Consider the following 23,423-nt stretch of genomic DNA (forward strand, 5'->3'; position numbering starts at 1 on the left):
GACATCTTTTGGTAGAAAGGAAGTCTAATTTGGCCACTTGGTTTGAGAGTGAGAACTGACTTTGACAATTAGGCTGAATGGTAGCCATTCCCCCAAATTTTAATGATCTAAATTTATAGCTCTAAGTTTTTGATTAAAATATTTAAATCCCATATACAACATATAATATGCCAGAAATTATATCCTTTGCAACTATTTAAACTTACGATGAAAGATTTCATATATCAGTTTATAAATGTTCAAAAAGAATCTATATTTTTCAAAACTCTTTTAGAGAGTATGCAAAAAAATTTTTGAAGACCACTGTTTAAAAGCACCAATGTGTCCTCACATTCCCTTCCCTACCTTCTGCTTCCCACAGTTGAGCCCACTGACTGGCATGTTTAAAGGCCCAACCCAGACTTGTTTCCCATGCAAGGAAACTTGGCACTGGTTACAAGGCTCCAACATCTCCCCAGAGTCTCAGAGTTCAGCTCTCTGTGCCCATTTGTCCCCATTCCCAGGGTCTGGTTCCAGCTTTGGATCTACCCCCTGTCTTGCTCTGGCCAGCCTCCCTCCTTGGGACCAGCGCTCCTCTGCAATAGTCTAGCTGCAGATGGGAGGCCTATCTAACTGGGAGACTCCTGGTTGCTACTCATTACAACTCTGCTCTCTTCTAGAAACCTCAAGGTTAACTGCTACTTAAATTATGATGCCCTTGTTGTACCCTTTAGACTTGTGCCTGTCATCAACCCTTTGTGTTGCAGTGCATGCCTGACCATGTTATGATTGGTGCCACGTTCTGGCGTGCCCTGTGCTGCCATGACTAATCATCCTGCCTTCTCTCCAAGCCTTGAAATAAGATATTTATGTTCCTTTGCTTGGGGGATTTTATGACTGAGTCTAAAACACAATAAGAGTATTTCCTTCCAAATGACTGTCAGAAATGACAGTAACTACCTAAGTAATTGCATTAAAACTCTTCTGTCTGATTCTGAAGTCACAGAAGATAATAAGAATAAATCCTGGATAACAGACAGATTTACTTGAAGCTAAAGAAGCTTAAATTTCAGGAGTCCTCCCTTATATAAGCCTGGGTCATATGTTTTTGAAAATTTTGCAGAAGTTAAAATATTTAAACTGTAATCAGTTAAGAGCACTAGCTCCTTTCACACTGACTTCCAGTTGGTCATATTTTCCCTTTGGATAGAGTGATATTAGGGTGGCCTCTGACTGGGATCCAACTAAGGAGGTCCAGAGTTGAAGATACATCAAGTTTGGGTATAGTGATATATATTTATGTAGTGTGGAGTCACTTCTATATATAGTTAAACTCTCGCCAGCAAGATTTAATCTTTAGTGAAAAGGAATGGTTAAGAAAGGAATGAAAGGACCAAAATTTGGATAAAATATTTTTAGAGGGTATACTTCACCTCCTTTGCATAGTATATCAATTCAGGTAAATAGGGAAAATGATGATACTTGCTCATCAAGTAAGAAAGAATCACAGGAAACCTACAAGGAAAATAAATCACCAAAATCTAAACATGCCAAATGTTATTCGGGAGAACTTTACTGAACGAAGCTACCAGTAAACACTTGTTACCTGCACTTGCTGGAAGGAGGAAGAACATATTTTACTAGAGAGAAGGAAGCAAGGGAATACAAACTTCCAATATGGCTATGAGAACAGCAATTTCTCAAGTTCTAAGCACTGGCTTCAGAGAACATAAAAACAGGCATTAAAAATTCATTTAAACCTCACTATAACACTACTATGGAACACTGATAAGTGAAACATTTTAATGAGGTCCTTGTGGGTCCTTTAGTAAGAAAACTACCTGGGATAATGTCTAAATTTGTCTTGCCTTCTAAAAATTTTCACTCTAATATAGCAGTTCTCAATCTTGGTTGCATTCTAAAATCACCTGGGGAGATTTAAAAAATAATGATGTCTAGATCCCAACTGTTCAGAGATTCTGATTTAATTAATCTAGGTACAGGATGGCACAAGCCCCTCAAGGTAATTCTAATGAACCACAAAGGTTGACAGCTATCGCTTTAAAGCAGTGTTTCTCAACGTCAGCACTACTGACATTTTGGCCAAATAACTGTTGTGGGGGGCTGTCTTGTACATTATAGGAGGTTTGGCAGCATCTCTGGCCTCTACTCACTAGCCTTCCTCCCACTTCCCCTCCCCTTTTGTGACAAACAAAAATGTCTCCAGAAACTGCAAAGGAAAGAGGATTATAAATCAATCAACTTTATATTTTCAGGTGGTAGAAAACAATTCCTGGTAAATAAAAGCAGGGCAAAACTGAACTTCATTTGAGACTCTAGTAAGTAGAACCCAGTGAAAAGTGTACTGATCTCCAGTGTACACAATGTAACCGAGTATTTCCAAATGCTTAGAGAGACAGAAAACTGCTGCGAATGTCATAAATTCAGTAAAACTTCAAAATATCCATTTAAAAATTAACACAATTGCAGCTAACCAGGGATTTATAGATTAAAAGAAGATTTAGATTTGACCACATTTGTCATATTTGACCTCACCCTATTTTATAAAGCTTTCATATTACAAAAAAAAAGTCTGCTAAAATCTTGTCAACAGACAACTATTTTTAGACAAGCTCATTTTCTTCAGTCGCTCTGGAATACTCATTTCTCCTACAGGGAAGGGTTTACAAGGAGGTTCAGTCAACTGAAAAGCCCTGACGTTACTCACATTACAGAAAAAAAGGGAAAATGAACACGCCTAATTGTACTTTGAGACTTAAGACCTTCCTGCATTTTATTTGCAAATGCAATTATACCAGGCCCCTAACATTTTCAGGTGTGATTTTAAAACATGAGTAGAACTTCAGACAAGTAGGTAAATTTGGCTGAATTTATTTCTTTCTATTTTTGTGGGCCAATAATTTTCACAAGCTGAGTCTTGCTAAAAATCAAATGCATCTCTAATTTTGTGAGTGCACTTTCATTCTTCCTAGCTCTTTAATGCTTAATCTCATTGAATTTCCTATAGATTAGAAAGCAATTTTAAAAGGAGAGTTAGGTTGTGGGTACTTCTGGGGAAAATGGTAGAGGAGGGAGTTCCAGGACTCAGTCTTCCCACTAAAACAGCTATTAAACAGGCAGGAACTGTCTGAAACAACTATTTTGAAATTCAAGAGGCCAGAGGATCACTAAACAGCATCCAGGGAAGAGCGGGAGGAAGAGGCTGATCAGTTACAGCAAAGAACTGTAAATTGCTCTCTCTGTGCAGTGCCCATCCCCCATTCACGGCAGGCCACCGTGGGGTCCAGTCCCTGGCTAACTGCTAGTAACAGAAAGGGAACATAAAAATCCTCATCTCCAAGAACATGGGTGGGCACAGCCAATTGCTGATCCTGGCTTTTGATTAGTGAATTCGGATCTCGCAGGTTCCTGGCTCTGAGGTCGGCTATTGTTTCAACCTGCCCCAGACAAAAGCAGCAGCCATTGTTTCACCAGTCCCTAGACAAGGGTGGTGGCAGTGAAGATTTAAAGACATGGCACCTCCTCAGGGCTGCAGGGAGCAGTTAGCTAAACAGCTGCATTTGCTGGGTGGGCCAGGAAAGCTCAGAGATTTGTGAGCCCTTCCTGATCCCTGCCCCAGGAATTTTTGGAGATAGTCCATGCCCTCTTCATGAGTCCCTGGCCATGTTTTGGTTGGGAAAGTCTAACTTCACAAAGTCCTCTCCAAATGACTCTCCTACCAGAATTTGCCCTCCAGGCAAGAGCAGCATGAGACAAAAGCAATAGAGGTGGACAGTCAGGGACAAAGGACTTTCAGTGTCCAATACCTGAGAGAAGGAGTTCTGTCTCCTGGGAAACAGAGGGGACTACAAAACTCTTGTAAATAAGGGAACTCCAAAACAACCAACAAGCAAAAGCCCAGGACAAGACAGAGACCAAAAAGACAGGGATCCCCCTCCTCCACCCCACCCCCACACACACTGCTTTTGCCTTGGGCAGACCTTCCTGATAAGAGGGCTGAAACTCAAGAAAATCTCTCTTATCACCAGTTAGTTAAAAAATCAAGAAGCAGACATCCCAGGGAGTAAATTCCAGAGTTAACATTTGAAAATATTAAAACGTAGAGTGTACAACAAAAGAGTACAAGACAAAGAAATAGGAAATTATGGCCCATCGAAATGAAGAAGATAAAAATCCAGAAAACACCAATGAAGAAGACGAGAGAATGTGGACATACTCAACAAAGCCTTTAAACAAATGATCTTAAAAATGCTTAAGGAGATGAGGGAAACTACAGAGGAAGACCTAAAGAATATCAGGAAAATAATGAATGAACAATATGACAGTCTAAGTAAAGAGACAGAAATTTACAAAGGAACCAAACAGAACTACTTGAGTTGAAGACCACAATAACTAGAACAAAAAATGCCCAGGAGGTTTTCAAGAGCAGACTGCAGCTCGCAGATGAAAGAATCAGTGAACTTGAAGACAAGACACCTGAAATGAGTCAGGCTGAGGAGGAGAAAGAAAAAATAAATATTAAAAGCAAAAATATCATAAGGCAGCTATGGGACACCAACAAGCACACCAACATATGCATTACAGTTGTCCCAGAGGGAGAAGAAAGAGAGAAAGGGGCAGAAGGAATAGTCAGAGAAATAATAGAAGAGAACTTCCCAAACTTGGCAAAAGATGTCAATATGTGTATCTAAGAAGCTCAGAGATCACCAAACAGGATAAACATGAAGAAAAATATATCCCATCAATAATGATTACACTATCAAATGCAAAGGACAAGAAAAGAGTTCTGAAAGTGAAAGAGAAAAGCAATGCGTCGCATAGAGGGAATCCCAATTAGACTGCTGATTTGTCACCAGAAACCTTGGAGGCAAGGAGGCAGTGGGTTGAAATACTTAAAATGCTGAAGGTAAACAACTGCAAAAATGAGGGAGAGATTAGGACATTCTCAGATAAACAAAAGTAGAGGGAATCCACCACCACTAAACCTGCCCTATAAGCAATGCTTGAGGGAAGGCTTCAGATTGAAAGAAAAGGACACTAGACAGTGGTTCAAAGTGGCATAAAGAAGTAAAGATCTATGGTAAAGGTACCCATGTGGGTAATTATAAGTGCCAGTATTATTGTATTGTATTGTTTGGTATGTAACTCCACTTCTTACTTCCTACAGGTGCTAAAATGCAAATGCATAAAAAGTAATGATAAATCTATGTTTATGGAAAAACAATGTATAAAAATATAAGTGGTAACAAGCACAAAAAAAAAATGGTGGTGGGACCGAGGGGTATAGAAGTATATGTGCATGCTACTGAAGTTAAGCTGGTAGAAAACAAATATGATTGTTATATATTTAGGATGTTAAATTTTAACCCTATGATAACTACAAGGAAAACAGATGAAAAATATATCCAGATACAAGTGAGAAGGCACACAACTATTTTTTATGGTAAAACTCAAAAAAAGCAAACAAATATAAAAGTAGGCTTTAATGGAAGTAAAGGACAAAAGAGATATAAGTCTTACAAAGCCTAAATAGCAAAATGGCAGAAGAGAGTACCGCATTATCACTAATGATTTTAAATGTAAATGGATTATACTCTCCAGTCAAAAGGCAGAGATTGGCAGAATGGATAAAAAAGCATGACACAACTATAAACTGTCTGCAAGAGACTCACCTTAAAGTCAAAGATACAGGTAAGTTGAGGGTGAAAGAATGGAAAAAAATATACCATACAAGTAGTAAACAACAGAGAGCTGGGATGGCTATACTATTTTCAGATAAAATAGACTTTAAGTGGAAAACAGCCACAAAGGACAAAGTGTCATAATAGACTGATAAAGATGACAATTCAACAGGAAGATGTAACAATTATCAAATATATATTTATTGCCTCTTCCCGTAAGCAGCCTGAGGTGATCTCTGAAAATGGTTCGCTATTCACTTGACCCTGAAAACCCCACAAAATCATGCAAATCAAGAGGTTCAAATCTTCGTGTTCACTTTAAGAACACCCAAGAAACTGCTCAGGCCATCAACGGTATACATATTCGAAAAGCCACCAAGTATCTGAAAGATGTCATTTTACAGAAGCAGTGTGTGCCATTCTGTCATTACAATCGGGGTGTTGGTAGGTGTGCCCAGGCCAAACAGTGGAGCTGGATGCAGGGTCGATGGCCCAAAAATAGTGCTGAATTTTTGCTGCACGTGCTTAAAAATGCAGAAAGTAATGCTGAACTTAAGGGTTTACATGTAGATTCTCCAGTCATTGAGCACATCCAGGTGAACAAAGCCCCCAAGATGTGCCACCACACTTACAGAGCTCATGGTTGGATTAACCCATACATGAGCTCCCCCTGCCACACTGAGATGATCCTTACTGAGAAAGAACAAATTGTTCCTAAACCAGAAGAAGAGGTTGCACAGAAGAAAAAGATATCCCAGAAGAAACTGAAGAAACAAAAACTTATGGCTCGGGAATAAATTCATCATAAATTAAATGCAAATTAAAGTTAAAGCAGAATGTTGGCTGTCTTATTAAATTTGTTAAATATTAAATATATATATATATATATATATATATATATATGTATATACACATATATGCACCTAACAGTAGAGCCCCCAAAATATATGAAGTAAATACTGACAGATTTAAAGGAAGAAATTGACGGAGCTACATGAATAGTAGGAGACTTCAACACACCACTGTTCGATAATGGATAGAACATCAAGTCAGAAGATCAATAAGGATGTACAGGACTTAAAGTATATACTAAACCACCTAGACCTAACAGACATATATAGATCACTGCACCCAAGGAAAACAGAATACACATTCTTCTCAAGTGCACATGGATCATTCTCCAGGATACCATAAGTTGGGTCACAAAACAAGTCTCAATAAATTAAAAACATTGAAATCATACAATGTATATTCTCTGACCACAACAGAATGAAGCTAGAAATCAGTAACAGAGGGAGAAATGGGAAATTCACAAATACACAGAAATTAAACATACTCTTGAGCAACCAAATGGTTAAAGAGCAAATCACAAGTAATACTAGGAAACATCCTGAGGCAAAAGAAACTGAAAATACAACATACCAAAACTTATGGGACATGGTGAATGCAGTGCTGAGAGGGAGATTTATAGCTCTAAATGCTTATATTAAATAGAAGAAAGACCTCAAATCAGAGACTAAACTCAAAACTGAAATAACTAGAAGAAAAAGAGCAAACTAAACCCAAAGTGAGCAGAAGGAAGGAAATAACAAAGATTAAAACAGAGATAAATGAAACAGAAATCAAACAACAAAATGGAATCAACAAAACCAAAAGTTGGTTTTTGTGCTTTAAAAACAGCAATAAAATCAAAAAAACTTTGCCTAGAAAAAAAGAGAGACAATACAAATATCAAAAATCAGAAATGAAAAGAGGGACATTACTACTAACCCTGCTGAAATAAAAAGGACTATAAGGTGGTATTATGGACAATTTTATGTCAATAAATTAAATAACCTAGATGATATGGAGAAATTCTTAGCAACACACTACCTACACTGACTCAAGAAAAAAACAGTTATTAGTAAACAGACTGAATTTGTAATCAAAAACCTCCCAACAAAGAAAAGCCCAAGGTCAGATGGCTCCACAGGGGAATTCTAACAAACATCCCCAAAAGACTTAACACCAATTCTACTCAAACTCTTCCAAAAAATGAGTTACCTAATCCATTTTACAAGGCCAACATCACCCTCATACCAAAGCCAGATAAAGATACCACAAGAAAAAGAAAACTACAGACCAGTATCTCTTATGAATATAGATACAAAAAAAATCCTCAACAAAATACTAGCAAACCAAATCCAACTGCCTATTAAAAGAATTATACACCATGATCAAGTATAATTTATCCCTGGAATGCAAGGTTGGTTCAACATAAGAAAGTCAATTAATATAATACACCACATTAACAGAATGAAGGGAAAAAACCACACGATCATCTTTAATTGATGCAGAAAAGGCACTTGACAAAATCTAGCACTGTTTCTTAATAAAAATACTTAGAGGACGAGGAATAGAAGGTAACTTCCTCAACATGAAAAAGGGTATGTATGAAAAGCCCAGCTAATACATATTTACTAAGATAGAGGGTTTTCCCTCTGACATTAGGAACAAGACAAGGATGCCCACTGCCACCATTGTTATTCTACATTGCCCTGGGAACTCTTGCCAAAGCAATCAGGCAAGAAAAAGAAATAAAAGGCATCCAAATTGGACAGAAAGAAGTAAGGTTTCCCTATTTGCAGATGACATGATCTTATTGGGAATGACGAAAACTTTTGGTAATGGATGGTGGTGATGATACAACATTGTGAACACATTAACACTGAAATACATAAGTGAATATGAGGAAAAGGGGAAATGTTATATTTTATATATGGTAAGAGCATAAGAATTAAGAAAAAAAAATTCATGGAACTATGTGACATAAACAGTGAACCCTAAGTTAAACCACGGACTTTACTTAATAGTTAAATTATTAAAATGTGCTATCATCAATTGCAAGAAATGTTCAATACCAATGCAATAGAAGGTGTTGGTTGTGGGGTAGTGTTCTAGTTTGCTAATGCTGCTGGAATGCAAAATACCAGAAATGGATTGGCTTTTATAAAAGGGGGTTTATTTGGTTACACAGTTACACTCTTAAGGCCATAAAGTGTCCAAGGTAATGCATCAACTATCGTGTACCTTCACTGGAAGATGGCCAATGGCTCCAGAAAACCTCTGTTAGCTGGGAAGGCATGTGGCTGGTGTCTGCTGCAAGTTCTGGTTTTAAAATGGCTTTCTCCCAGGATGTTCCTCTCTAGGCCACAGCTCTTCTTCAAAATGTCACCCTCAGTTGCTCTTGGGGTGTTTGTCTTCTCTTAGCTTCTCTGGAGCAAAAGTCTGCTTTCAACAGCCATCTTCAAACTGTCTCTTATCTGCAGCTACTCTCTCAGCTCCTGTGCTTTCTTCAAAGTGTCCCTCTTGGCTGTAACAAGCTTGCTCCTTCTGTCTGAGCTTATATAATAATGCTCCAGTAAACTAATCAAGGCCTATGCTGAATGGGCGGGGCCACACCTCCATGGAAATTATCCAATGAAAGATCTTGCCCACAGTTGAGTGATCACATCTCCAAGGATACATCCAATCAAAAGTCTCCAACCAAATCAACACAAATATGTATCCTGCCCACACAAGACTGCATCAAAGGTAATGGCCTTTTGGGGGACATAATAAATTCAAACTGGCACAGGTAGTATATGGGAATCCTGTATTTTATGCATGATTCTACTGTAAACCCATAACTTCTCTAATAGATTTTTTTTTAAAGGAGAGGTAGATTAAAAGTATGAGTTCTCTCAAAAATAGTATTTTCCTTAAAATATTTCTTTAAAAATTTAGACACAATGTAACAATCCCAACGAAATGGGGTAGGGAGGGGAAGACACTTCTAAGTTCTATCTGTATTCCCCTTCCACTAATGCTGACACAAAAATTCACTTTGTTTACTGCTATTTTCTTTAGTGTCAAGAATCTGAGATGGGGATTTGGTAGAAAAGTGGGGAAGAAGGCCACGAGTAAGGGAAATTATGGCAGAGTGAAAAGTGGAAGAGACAGACAAGATATTGAGCAATTTCCTCATTTTTGCTCCTTTACTTTTTCTCTGCAGTATAGAAAAGGCAGCCAAAAAGCTATATTAAAGAAGGGATAGGAAACTTTTCTACTGACGGCAACTGCTGAGTCAAATATTGAAGATTGGATATAAAAACAAATTTATTGAGTTAATCCACTCATCTATTTTTAAAATTAAAACCAGAAAAGGTCACCAAATTATTTAACATATATAAAAATTTTAAGTATGATCAATTTTTTTAACATAGACAGTTAAAGGAAAGAAACAAAGAGAAATACAAAAGGGTGTATATGTGATAGAGGGAGGGAGGAAGAAAGAGGAAGGAGAGGGAGAGGGTGGGTGGTGGGGATAGACACAGAGAGACAGAGAGAGAGAGAGAGAGACAGAGAGAGAGACAGAGAGAGAGAGAGATGCTGATTCTGAGTTTTTACCATCCAAAGAGTAATGCCTTAATCTTGAAACATTTAAGATACTGTTGTGAAAAAGCAAAGCTGCAAACTCACAACTATAGAGGCATGGGGTTGGAAGCACTAGGAGGAAATATCCTCATGCATTAGAGGAGTCATTAGTGATGTTCAAAATATTTAATAACTAGTACAGTGAGTACACTGACACTGGTCAATTGAAATGGAAGTTCCAATTATTGGAAAGGATGCTGGGTTATAAATCATCCTAAGGCCTTCTGGTGCTAGGTGCAGAGCTGAATACTCCAGCTTTGGACTTAAGGAACCTAGGCTCCAAGATGCCCCCCCCAAAAATCCTGACCTCCTAGCCTTTCATAGTTCCCTCCTGCACAGAATCAGGGTTGGTCTGTGTAACCAGTAGAATATGGTGAAAGTTATGGTATGTGACTTCTGATATTCAGTTTTCATAAAATACTGTGGCTTCTGTCTTGGTGCTCCCTTGAGCTCCCTCCTCTCTCCTTTCTCTCTCTGTCTCTCTGTTTCTCTCTCTCTCTCTCTCTCTCTCTCTCTCATTCTCGGATCACTTCACACTGTGGGAAGCCAGGTACCAAGCAGTTCTTGGAGAGGCCCACATATATGGTAAGAAATCGAAGCTTCTTGCCAAGACTCATGTGAATAAACAGGGAAGAAGCACCTCCAGCCTAGGCAAGTCTTCAGAGACTGCAGCCCCAACCACAGTTAACTGCAATTTCATGCAAGAATCAACCAGAATTCCTGACCTCAGAACAATAAACATTCATTGTTGTAAGGTGCTACATTTTGGAGTAATTTATAATGCAGCAATAGGTCATTAATACACGGCCTTAGAACGGGTAAAAGCAAATATCTAAAAACATAGTACAAATACACATTACTCCAAGATGGCAAGGAACGAAAAGGAGGCTGATGTTCTTTTGATCCACTCTGGTGGATGCAGACATATTGTGGGTGGGATCTTTTAACTGGGTTGTTTCCATGGAGATGTGACTCACTCAATTGTGAGCAAGACCTTTTGATTAGATTATTTCCATGGAGGTATGACTCCCTGCCCTCTTAGGGTGGGTCTTGATTAGTTTATTGGAGTCCTTAAGAACTCAGGGGCCAACACAGACCCACATGCTTGGAGATGCAGACAGAAAGACGTTTGGAGATCCTAAGCTAAGAGATGAAGCCCAGAGTTTGCCCCAGAGAAGCTAAGAGAGGACCCCCAGATGCTAAGAGAGAAATACCCTGAGAGAACAAGCAAGGATGCACAGGAACTGGGAGAGAGAAGCTAAGAGAGACAGAAACCCAGAGACATTTTGGAGAAAGCCATTTTGAAACCAGAACCTGGGAGCAAAGGACCAGCAAACACCAGCCACGTGACTTCCCAGCTAACAGAAGTGTTCCAGATGCCATCAGCCTTTCACTTGTTGATGCCTTAGTTTGGACACTTTTATGGCCTTAGAGTTATAAATTTGTAACCTAATAAATCCCCTTTATACAAGTCAATCCATTTCTGGTATTTTGCATTCCAGCAGCTTCAGCAAACCGGAATATCCCATAAGGTATTATCATAAGGAATTATCATGAAGTCAGTTTGGCTTCAAAGCTTAGGCTTTTCCCACTATGCTGCAATGCCTTACAAGAAAATCAATAGAGGTTTGGTTATAGTCCAGAAAAAAGAGGATCTAACTAAAAGGCCAAGTAAAGCAGTGAACCAGGTTACTTGTTAGACATAGGAAGATCAAGCTCTAAGGTGAAGCAGAAACAACCAGCAGGCAGTGAAGCAGAAACAACCAGCAGGCAGTGAGATCAGAAACAATTAAATCCCCAGCAGGTCACTTGCCCAGGAATCCTATTCCCTTTAGTGGAACTTTATAATGCACAATAAGGTCAAACTTGCTGTGGACTCTAGGACCAATTCTGGCCCTGGGCATGCAGGCTGCCAGGCACCCTATGACAAGAGCCCTGGAGTCCAGGCACTTACTGGCTTCTCTCATCTTGGCACTACAGTTTCATGATAGCTGGACTGGTCACTGAGTTCTCTCCTTGATTTATTCCAGGGATATACATGACTTAGAGGTGAAAAGAACATGTCAAAGCTTTTATTGAAAACAAGCAGAATGGCTTTCTGCTTTATTATATTCCATTTCCAGCACTGAAGATAATGGAAATGTAGCAGGAAGATTGTGTTTAGTTTTATTTTCCTTTTAATACATTTTAAAAAATAGAAAATACATAGTCAAAGTAAAAAATTCAAATAAGAGTATCTGTTGAAAAAGTTAAGTCTCCATCCCCAGCTCTTCCTCCTCAGAGTAACCACTATCGTGAATTTATCTCTAGAAGAGAATTATTTTTTACACATATAAAAATATCCACCCTGCTTTGAAAGCTACATCTCACTGTGCTATCCAAGTTGAAGGGCCCCAGTACTTGACTTCATCAGTCATAAAAATGAGGACTAGTCAATTATTTTGGTGAGAGATGGAAAGCTGCCCTGTTGGGCTATTATGTGAAACAAAACACCCTCTCCTCTTGTTTTCTCCTGTGTGTAAAATATTTCTGTAAATGGATCTGAACACTCTCTACATTGAACATATCCACATGCTATGCAGGAGCTTTGTAAAAACAAAAATAATACATTCTTAACTTTTACAGATGGCTGATATACAAGAAATGACAAGTTGAACTCACATGCATTTGTCATAAAATGTTTTGAGATTTCATTTGTGGTACTTGGAGCCACAAATGCAGATGTAGCCTTTGCCTGAATCATGCACCATTTGCTTCATGCCCTGGCACTTTCCTGATGCCAAGGTGTGGGATGCACACAGAAACCACTTAGCACTCAGGTATATACAACTGTATAAGTATGGAAAATTAATGTCTGTGAAGCCACACTTGATGGGTGGGAGAATGGAACTGGGAGCTTAATGCTTTCCCTTTCATCCCCTACTGGATGGTTTGGGCATGCTATTTATAAGCCTCCTTAAATAATACCCTAGGCTCGAGCATAGTTGCCCTCAGATGAGGCCACCTCAATAACGTTTCCTATTTGTTTCATTCCCAATGCCCCTCACTCCCTTCACTGAGATCATAATCCCCAATAAACTAGTGTTTCAGGCTCTGCTTTGGAGGAACCAGGCTAAGACAATGTTGTTCAGTGTCCCCTAAACAAGATGCCTTGTTATATGGTTCTTATAAACTTTAGTACCAGAAGAGAAGGTGTCTCCATTGAAAACCTGCTTTATTTTGTCTATTAAAATAGTGAGAACTGTATAACCCATTAGTTTTCTCTTTTTGCCCTGGTTGTCAGAAAGCTTGGGGGTAGGGGTGGGGGGATACTTATTTAAAGTAACTATATTATTCTTCATGGTTAATGTATTTGCTTCCTTCTTTTTTTATGGCTTTGAGTTTCTATTTTTATTGAAATATTATTGTATATATGGCACATCAAACTTTTAGGAAGCAAGCAGGGTATAAACAATAGAAATGTAATTTGTTTTACTTACCCCCTAAATGAGAAGTAAGGACTTAGACCAGAGGAAAGACCTGATCACAGGTAAGGAAGAAGCCAATATAGTGACGGTGTGATTTTTTAAGCAGTACTTAGAAGATGGATTCATAGAGACAGCAGTCAAGATTAGCAGTAAACTCAAGGGGAGCAGACTTCTAACTCAACTATCCCCCCTCCCCCATTTCTTCAATTCTCTGTACCTACCAGAACCTGACAGATAGTAAATGTTTGTTGAATGAACAGTGTTTGTCCTAGTGATTTCTCCGTAGTTGTTTTATGGTTCCCTTGGACTGATTATAGAACTACAAGAGCACTTCCAGGTGCTTCTTGAGGGTATATTACAGAAACTCTTCATCAAATCAGCCTCACCAGAGATGGTCTAAGACACATGGCCTTGAGACAGGAGCATTAGCTAAAGAAACACAAAGAGAATGCCTCTGGGCACTAGAAGGTGGTTTGAAAACAGCACCTTTCAGGAGGCAATTTACCAAATGAAATTTCAGAGTGTCTAGTAGCTCCCAAAGATTAAACTTAGCATTCTTGCAAAACGACATTAAGCAGCAGCCCAGCTGCCTATGATTACAGATCTTCCATGTCTGAAAGTCAGCCAGAGGATACATTTTGCTTACATCTCAGTACTACAAACGGACAATCACAGTATATTAGAAAACTTGGTGCTTTAAAAACGATCCTATTTTGCCCTACAAACTGAAGGCCTTAACATTAACTTGGCTCCCATAAAAATTTATTACAAGCATTCTAACAAGGTCTACAAGATGTTGGTTACAAACAGAAAATACAGACAGGAAGAGATACAGATAGCATCAGTGTCCTGTCTGGCCAGCCAACACACTCTAAATTGTGACCACCTGGTACAATTATTTTTCATGAAGTGTACACATTTTCTTCAGTCCTTGTAATCAAACACTACTTCAGAGACAGGGAGTAATATTACTTCCCTTGTGGTAAACAATAACAACTTGATTAGAATGATAAACACAATTCCAGTTCAAATGTTTCTTCACTGGAGGTGGCACTTCCTGATTATAAATATCTGGGTTAGACTGTGGTTTCCAAAATTCTCACTAAAGTTCTCTTAAATTAAAAATTTTACTTTGCTCACCACAAAACTTGGATAAAAGTATTTTCAGAGTGACTATGACACTTTCTATTAAAAAGTAAAACGAGGGGAGCTTCTGGGGAAGAGACCAGAGTAAAGAGCTCCAGGACTCGCTCCTCCTCCAAAAACAGGCAATAACTGTCTGAAACATGTTCTGAGGCTCTGGAGGCCAGTGGAACATTATACAGCATCCACGAAAGAGCAGGAGGAAGAGCTGAGAACCTGAAGGTAAAATAGTGTGAGTAGTTCACTCTGCATGGCTGCCAGCACCCATCCTCCACTCTCAAGGCACAACGCCTTGGGATCTGGTCTCTGGCTGGTTGCTGTGGACAGAGAAGGACCTGGAAGTCTTCTTCCCTGTTCTAGTTTGCTAACGCTGCCAGAATGCAAAACACCAGAGATGGATTGGCTTTTATGAAAGGGGGTTTATTTGGTTACCCAGTTACAGTCTTAAGGCCATAAAGTGTCCAAGGCAACACATCAGCAATTGGGTACCTTCACTGGAGGATGGCCAATGGTGTACGGAAAACCTCCGTTAGCTGGGAAGGTATGTGGCTGGCATCTGCTCCAAAGTTCTGGTTTCATAATGGCTTTCTCCCAGGACATTCCTCTCTAGGCTGCAGCTCCTCAAAAATGTCACTCTTAGTTGCACTTGGGATATTTGTCCTCTCTCAGCTTCTCCGAAGCAAGAATCTGCTTTCAATGCTGTCTTCAAACTGTCTCTCATCTGCAGCTCCTCTCTCAGCTCCTGTGCTTTCTTCAAAGTGTCCCTCTTGGCTGTAGCTCCTCTTCAAAATGTCACTCACAGCTGCACTGAGTTCCTTCTGTTTGTCTGCTCATTTATATGGCTCCACTGATCAAGGCCCACCCTGAATGGGTGGGACCACGCCTCCATGGAAATATCTCATCAGTTATCACCTTCAGTTGGGTGGGGCACATTTCCATGCAAACAACCTAATCCAAACGTTTCAACTTAATTCCCACTAATATGTCTGCCCCACAAGATTGCATCAAAGAATATGGCTTTTTCTGGGGGACATAATACATTCAAACCAGCACATTCCCCAAGAAAAGGGCTGAGCATTGATCATGGTTTTTGATAGGTGGATGCTGGCTCTGAGCTGCTGTCTTTGCCTGCCCCGGACAGGGAGAGCCATGGCCACTGTCTTAACCCCACCCCCGACAGGGGAGAAGGCAGTACCTCCTTGGGGCTGTGGAGAACAGTTTACTGAAGGGTGCCATATGCTGGGCAGGTCAGGAAAGCACAGCTTCAGGGAGACATCATCTTTCCTGACCCTCTCCCCAGGGCTCTTTGGAGCTGGTCTGCACCCCTCCCTGGGTCCCTGGCCCTGTTTTGCTTGAGAAATACTGATTTGCAAAAGTCCTCACTGGGGTGACCCTCCTCCTGGGATTTGCCCTCTAGGAAAAGCAGCTAGAGGAATGTAAAAAAATATATAGAAGCAAAACAAAAATAAACAGAATAGATCAAGATTCCCAGAGAAGGAACACAGGAAAGGAAGCTTTCTCCGGGGCGTTAAACAATTACACAATACTACAATCTTAAAAACTATACTGCATATCCACGGCAAGAATCAGATGAAAAAGGGCTGAAAAAAAAATCTGATCATTTAAACATGGGCAATTCTAAAGGTCTAGAATAAGTTGAACCAAGTGTCAAAGAAGAACTTTAACATAAAGCCAATCAACAATAAAACCATAGGCAAGAGAGAGAAACTGACCTTCAGAGTAAACTCATCAAGATAATGAGATGCCTATAAATCAGCAAAAAATTACAAGCCATACTAAGAAATAGGAAGACAGGCCCAGTCAAAGGAACAAATTAAAACCGGAGGAGACAAAGAATTTGGAGCAACTAATCAAAGATGTTCAAACAAATCTTCTAAGTCAATTCAAGGAGATGAAGGAAAATATGGCTAAAGAAATAAAGGATATTAAGAAGATAGTGGGTGAGCATAAAGAAGAACCTGAAAGTATAAAAAGAAACATATCAGAAATTATGGAAATGAAAGGCACAATAGAGATTAAAAATGCACTAGAGGCATACAACAGCATATTTGAACAGGCAGAAGAAAGAATTAGCAAACTAGGAGACAGGACAATCAAAATCTTACAGACAGAAAAAAAAGTTAGAGAAAAGAATAGAAAAAAAATGAGCAGGGTCAAGGGTCACAGGGATTGGAATGACAACATGAAGTGCACAAACATACACATCATCAGTGTCCCAGAAGAAGAGAAGGGAAAAGGGGCAGAAAGAACAGTTGAAATAATGGCCGAAAATTTCCCAACTCTTGTGAAAGACATAAATATACATGTCCAAGAAGTACAACAGAATAAATCCTAACAGACCTACTCTGAGACACATGCTAATTAGAAAGTCAAATGACAAAGATAAAGAGAAAATCTTGAAAGCATTAAGAGAAAAGCGAATTGTCACATACAGGGAACCACAATAAGACTAAGTCCTGATTTCCCGTCAGACACCATGGAGGCAAGAAGGCAGTGGTATGATATTTTTAAGGTACTAAAAGAGAAATACCATCAGCCAAGAATTCTTTATCCAGCAAAACTGTCCTTCAAAACTGAGAGGAAGTTTAAAACATTCATTGATAAACAGAAACTGCAAGAGTTTGTCAATAAGAGACCTGCCCTACAATAAATACTAAAGGGAGTTATTGATAAACAGAAACTGCAAGAGTTTGTCAATAAGAGACGTGCCCTACAATATATACTAAAAGGAGTTGTGCAGGCTGAAAGGAAAAGACAGGAGAGAGAGGCTTGGAGGAGAGTGCAGAAATGAAGATTATCAGTACGGTAACTACTGAGAGACAATAATAAGATACGGCATATAAAAAACAAAGACTATATAATGATTGAAGTAAGTATTGCTTATCAAAAGGGTCCACCACAGTAAGTCTGCATCCACAAGACTGGATTAAAAGAACATGGCCTTTCCTGGGGTACATAACAGTTTCAAACTAGCACAAACAGTAACTAAAAAAGAGCTAATTGTTCACTAATATTGGACGAAATAGACTTTAAGAGGAGAGGACACCACCTAACTCATTCTATAACACCAATATCACCCTAACACCAAAGCCAGATAAAGATACTACAAGAAGAGACAATTCCTGACCAATTTCTCTTATGAATATAGTTGCAAAAATCCTCAACAAAATACTTGCAAATAGAATCCAACAGCACATCAAAAGAATTATACACCATGATCAAGAGGGTTTTATCCAAGGTATGCAAAGGTGGTTTAACACAAGAAAATCAATTAACGTAAAATATCATAATAACAAATCAAAGGGGAAAAATCACATGATCATCTCAGTTTACACAGAAAAGGTATTTGACAAAATCCAAGTCCTTTACTGATAAAAACACTTCAAAGGATAGAAATAGAAGGAAATTTCCTCAACATGATAAAGAACATATAAGTAAAACCCACAGCTAAAATCATACTGAATGGTGAAAGACTGAAAGCTTTTCCTCTGAGATCTGGAACAAAACAAGGATGCCCACTGCCACCACTGTTATTCTACATTGCCCTGGAAACTCTTGCCAGAGCAATTAGGCAAGGAAAAGAAATAAAAGACATCCAAATTGGAAAGGAAGAAGTAAAACTTTCAATATTTGCAGATGACATGATCCTATATTTAGAAAGTCATGAAAAATCTACAACAAAGCTACTAGAGCTAATAAATGAGTTCAAAGTGGCGGGATACAAGATCAACACCTCAAAATCAGTAGTATTTCTGTACACTAGTAATGTGCAATCTGAGGAGGAAATCAAGAAAAAAAATCCATTTACAATAGTAACTAAAAGAAACAAATACCTAGGAATAAATTTATCCAAGGATGTAAAGGACGTGTACAAAGAAAACCACAAAACACTGCTTAAAGAAATTAAAGAAGACCTAAATAAATGGAAGGACATCCTGTGTTCATGGACTGGAAGACTAAAAAATTGTTAAGATGTCAATTCTACCCAAATTCATTTACAGATTCAACATTAAAAAAAAAAAAAAATCCAACAGCCTACTTCACAGAAATGGAAAAGTCAATTATCAAATTTATTTGGAACAGTAAGGTTTCCAAATAGCCAAAAACATCTTCAAAAAAGAAGACTGAAGTTGGAGGACTCACTCTTCCTGACTTTAAAGGATATTACAAAACTATAGTGGTCAAAACAGCATGGTATTGGCAATAAAGATAGATACATTGACCACTGGAATTGAATTGAGAGTTCAGAAATAGATCCTCACATCTAGGGCCAACTGGTATTTCACAAAGCTGTCAAGTCCACCAACTGAGACAGAATAGTCTCTTGAACAAATGGAGCTGTGACAACTGGATATCCATATGCAAAAGAATGATAGAGAACCCCTATTTCACACTTAATATAAAAATCAACTTAAAATGGATCAAAGACCTAAATATATGAACCAGGGCCATAAAACTTTCAGAAGCAAACACAGGGAAGCAACTTCAAGATCTGGTGGTAGACAATGGTTTCTTTGACTTTACATCCAAGCACAAGAAATGAAAGAAAAAATAGATAAATGGGACCTCCTCAAAATTAAAAACTTTTGTGCTTCAAAGGACTTTGTCAGAAAGTGAAAAGGCAACCTATCCAATGGGAGAAAATATCTGGAAACCACATATCTGAAAAGGGTTCAATATTTTTATATAATGACATTATATAAAGAAATCCTACAACTCAGCAATAAAAAGACCAACAACCCAATTTAAAAATGGGCAAAAGACTTGAACAGAGGCAAAAGACTTTCCAAGAGGAAATACAAACGGCTAAAAAGCACATGAGAAGATGGTCAACATCACTAGCTATTAGGGAAATGGAAAGCAAAACCACGAGATATCATTTCACACCTACTAGAATGACCACTATTAAATAAACAGAAAACTGTTTCTTTAAATAAGAGTTGGAGAGGATGTGGAGAAATAGGAACACTCATTCACTGCTGGTGGGAATGTAAAATGATGCAGCCACTGTGGACAGTTTGGCAGTTCCTCAGGAAGTTACATACAGAATTGCCATATGATCCGGCAATTCTGCTACTAGGTATATTCCCAGAAGAACTGAAAGAGGGACCCAAACGCACATTTGCACACTGATGTTCTTAGTGGCATTATTAACAATTGCCAAAAGACGGAAGCAACCAATGAATAGATAAACAAAATGTGGTATATACATATAATGGAATTTTATTCAGCTGTAAGAAGGATTGAAGTCCTGATGCATGTGACAACATGGGTGAACCTTCAGGATATTATGTTGGTGAAATAAGCCAGAAACAAAAGGACAAATATTTTATGATCCCACTGATAAGAACTAATTATAATAAGCAAACTCATAAGACTTAGAATCTAGAATATAGGTTACCAGAGGATAGAATGCTGATAGCGAATGGGGAGCTAATGCTCAATTTGTGCAGAATTTCTATTTAGGATGATTGTAAATTTTTGGAAATGGATTGTGGTGATGGTAGCACACTATTGTGAGTATAATTAACAGTGCTGAACTATTTTTGCAAATGTGGTTGAAAGGGGAAGTTTTGGGTCATGTACATTAGCAGAAGGAAACTTAGACATAAAACATGGGACTGTATAACAGTGGACCCTGTTGTGGACAATGAACTGTGATTAATAATACAAATATAAGAATTTTATTTCATGAATTATAACAAATGTATGACACTGTTACAAGAGGTTAATAATAGGGTGGCAAATAAAAAATCCCACCTAATGTAAACTATGGACTATAGTTAACAGTAACTTTTAATATTCTTTCATCAGTTGTAAGAAAGGTACCATACTAATGCAAAGTGTCAACAAAAGGAGGGTATATGGGAGCATTCTCTTTTTTACATGACTTTCCTGTAAACCTACAACTTCTCTAATTAAAAAAATAATAATTTTTTAAAAAACATTATGTGAGTGAAAGAAACAAGACACAAAGTACTACATATTGTATTATTCCATTTCTATAAAATGTAAATATAAATAAATCTATAGAGACAATTAGATTAGTAGTTATATAGAACTGGGAAGGACAGAGGGATTGAGAGTGACTGCTAAGATGTATGTGATTATCCTTTTTGGAGTAATTAAAATGCTCTAAAATTGATTGTGGTGATGAATGTACAACTCTGTGATTATACTAAAAGTCACTGACAGTCTAATTTGGATGGATTGTATGGTATGTGAATATATCTCAATAAAACTGCTTTAAAAATAATCATGGGGAAAAGAAAAAGTAAAATGAAGTTGTAAATGCAATTTGTTTTAATAACTCCCCTATGATACCTCTTTTATAAGATTCAATCTGAATTATCATTTTTCCTTTTTTGAGATTTCATAAACTATATAAGCAAACAGGCAATGCTGATGACATATTAATTTAAAATGTAAACATACTAGTTGGAAAGCATCATGTGCAATATGGTAGATAATTCTATGGCATTAGTTGAGAATACATATGTATAAGACACTGGCACATAACCACAGTTGCAAAAGAATGCATTCCTTACAATTAGCCTGTCTTTAAAAATGCAACTGACATTAAAATTCAAGATGAATAGCTCAAGAGACTTATAATTTCTCATTTGATTTTCTGATTTATTTAAGATCTCTTTTCCAGTCCTAAACATGATTCCGTCTACCTCTGAGCTTCTATGGCTCAGCACACCCTCCACAGCACACCCTCCTGATTCCATTGTACTCTAGTTATTTTTCTCTTCGATCATCTTCCTTCCACCCCCTCCCCAAACACACACATACATGCACATGCTGCATTTGGAGTGAACGGTCCTCTGGGCATCTCCAGTGGCAGGCACCATGCCTGGCTCATAGGTGCTCTATCAATGTATCAATGTTTACTGAATGACTAAACTAATGAACCAATGAATGTTAAATGAACTGAAGACAGAATCACACAGTGTTAAAGCTGTAAGAGATTTAAGAAAATATATAATCCAGTCTTATTTTACAATTGAAGAAGCCAAGCAAATAGAGGGGATGTGTCTCACCACAGACACAGTAGCAGACCCCAGGGCTCTTGAATCACATTTTGGGTATTTCCAAACTGCCAAGGGGATAATTATTAAAATTTGGTATCAGAATTTGCACAGCCAATTGAACTTCTCTTTATAAGTTTCTTTTGGGTCCCTGTTTTTCTCTTCCTTCCAAATTCTCCAATTCCTGTCAGCAAGCCCATGGTGAGAATATCTTTTTGAGCCCAGAAATGGGCTCCTGATTGAAGAAATAAAGTAAGGAAACCAAGGGTCACCTGTTCCTTTGGGACCTGTTTGAGAAACACACTGAGAAATTCATGTATTTGTTAGAGTGAAAAACTTCTGAAAATCCTTTACTGCATTTTTTATGTTCCCAGAAAACCTGAAAGGGCCCTAAATAATTCACACTTTCTTTCCTGGATTTGGTTTCTGGGTGTGTGTTCAATTTTTTTTTGCCAAGACAGCAAGTAGTTTTCCTTTTGAAATCACTGATCACTATGACACTAATGGATCAATTAAAACATGGATGTACTTTTAGGTACCATCTATTTTAAGAAGAATAAAATAAGCTCAACAGGAGGTAATTCTCCAGCTATTTTCTAAATTGCTTACAGAACATTCTCCCACCCTTTTTCAAAAGCTCTCTCTCCAAAAAGTACATTATAGTGCTTGAGGTGTTTCTCATAGCAGGTAGCTTTGCTTGGGCCAGCTCCTAGGAATTTCCAATATAGAGCGGCATCAGGGAATCATAAAGTAAAGACTGAAAAATTAATGTAGTTCCTTCTTTTTCACCTCCATTGGGAAAGAAGTATGTGATTGCCTGACTCTTACAAATGGATCTGCAGGTCACCAGCTTCGGCTGGTGCCCAAATGAATAAAATAAACAGCCAGTTGAGTTCTCCTTTTCTCACTTGTACTATCTGGTTCACTTTCTACTTGTAAGCACTCTTTTTATGTGGCAGAAACATATACTCATTGGAAAGCTGTATGGGTTTCTAGTGAATTATAAGGACAAGAAAGTCCTCGCTGGCCTTTGGTTTACCTCTGAGAAAGAGGATATCTAAACAGCAACTTAGGCAACTATCAAAGATGTTACCACTATTAGGCGTTCCACCCACTACAGGTACACTTAGCTTTTCCCAAAGGGAAAAGTACACAGGGCTCCACTCCTCTTTTTCCAGACTCCTCCTGCTCCCACAGCTTGGAGTTCTCAAGAACTCTCAAATAAACAGGCCTACTCTCCTCACAATTCCCCCAAACTCTCAAATAAACAGGCCTACTCTCCTCACAATTCCCCTAAACACAAAACATATCATTAACAAGAGAGCATGTAAGTTCGTGTCCAAACTTAAAAAAACTTAAAAAAAGAGAGCAGAATATTTACAGAAACATTAATACATTAGCATAAAAATAATGTGAGCAAAGATTTCCTGTTCCAGTATTTTAATGAATATTTAAGGAAGTTATGTTCACTGAGAGAGTATGAAATGCTCTTTACGTCTCTTCTCAAATCATGTTTCTGCTTTCCTTCAAAAGCTCTCTATGCTAAGTCCAATGTATTGAAAAGTGTATGAACTTGTACTTTGATTCAAATAAAAATATTAGGTCAAATGCAAAGCATACCT

General features: G+C 38.2%; 2 protein-coding genes across 4 annotated transcripts in view; one reads left to right on the forward strand and one right to left on the reverse strand.

Moving 5' to 3' along the window:
- Positions 1-23,423, reverse strand: part of PPM1L (protein phosphatase, Mg2+/Mn2+ dependent 1L) — a 382,513-nt gene that overhangs the window by 127,267 nt on the left and 231,823 nt on the right. The gene's annotated exons all lie outside the window — the stretch shown is intronic.
- LOC119538557 (60S ribosomal protein L17-like) lies at positions 5,914-6,521 on the forward strand. Its single transcript, XM_037841606.1, has one exon. It carries the CDS (start codon positions 5,924-5,926, stop codon positions 6,476-6,478), a length of 555 nt encoding a protein of 184 aa, XP_037697534.1. The 5' UTR covers positions 5,914-5,923; the 3' UTR covers positions 6,479-6,521.

This window comes from Choloepus didactylus, chromosome 1 (assembly GCF_015220235.1).
Source record: "Choloepus didactylus isolate mChoDid1 chromosome 1, mChoDid1.pri, whole genome shotgun sequence".
NCBI lineage: Eukaryota > Metazoa > Chordata > Mammalia > Pilosa > Megalonychidae > Choloepus > Choloepus didactylus.

Bases quoted from the DNA above. Each gene is read 5' to 3' on its own strand.
- LOC119538557 (XM_037841606.1), top strand. From the start codon at position 5,924: ATGGTTCGCTATTCACTTGACCCTGAAAACCCCACAAAATCATGCAAA.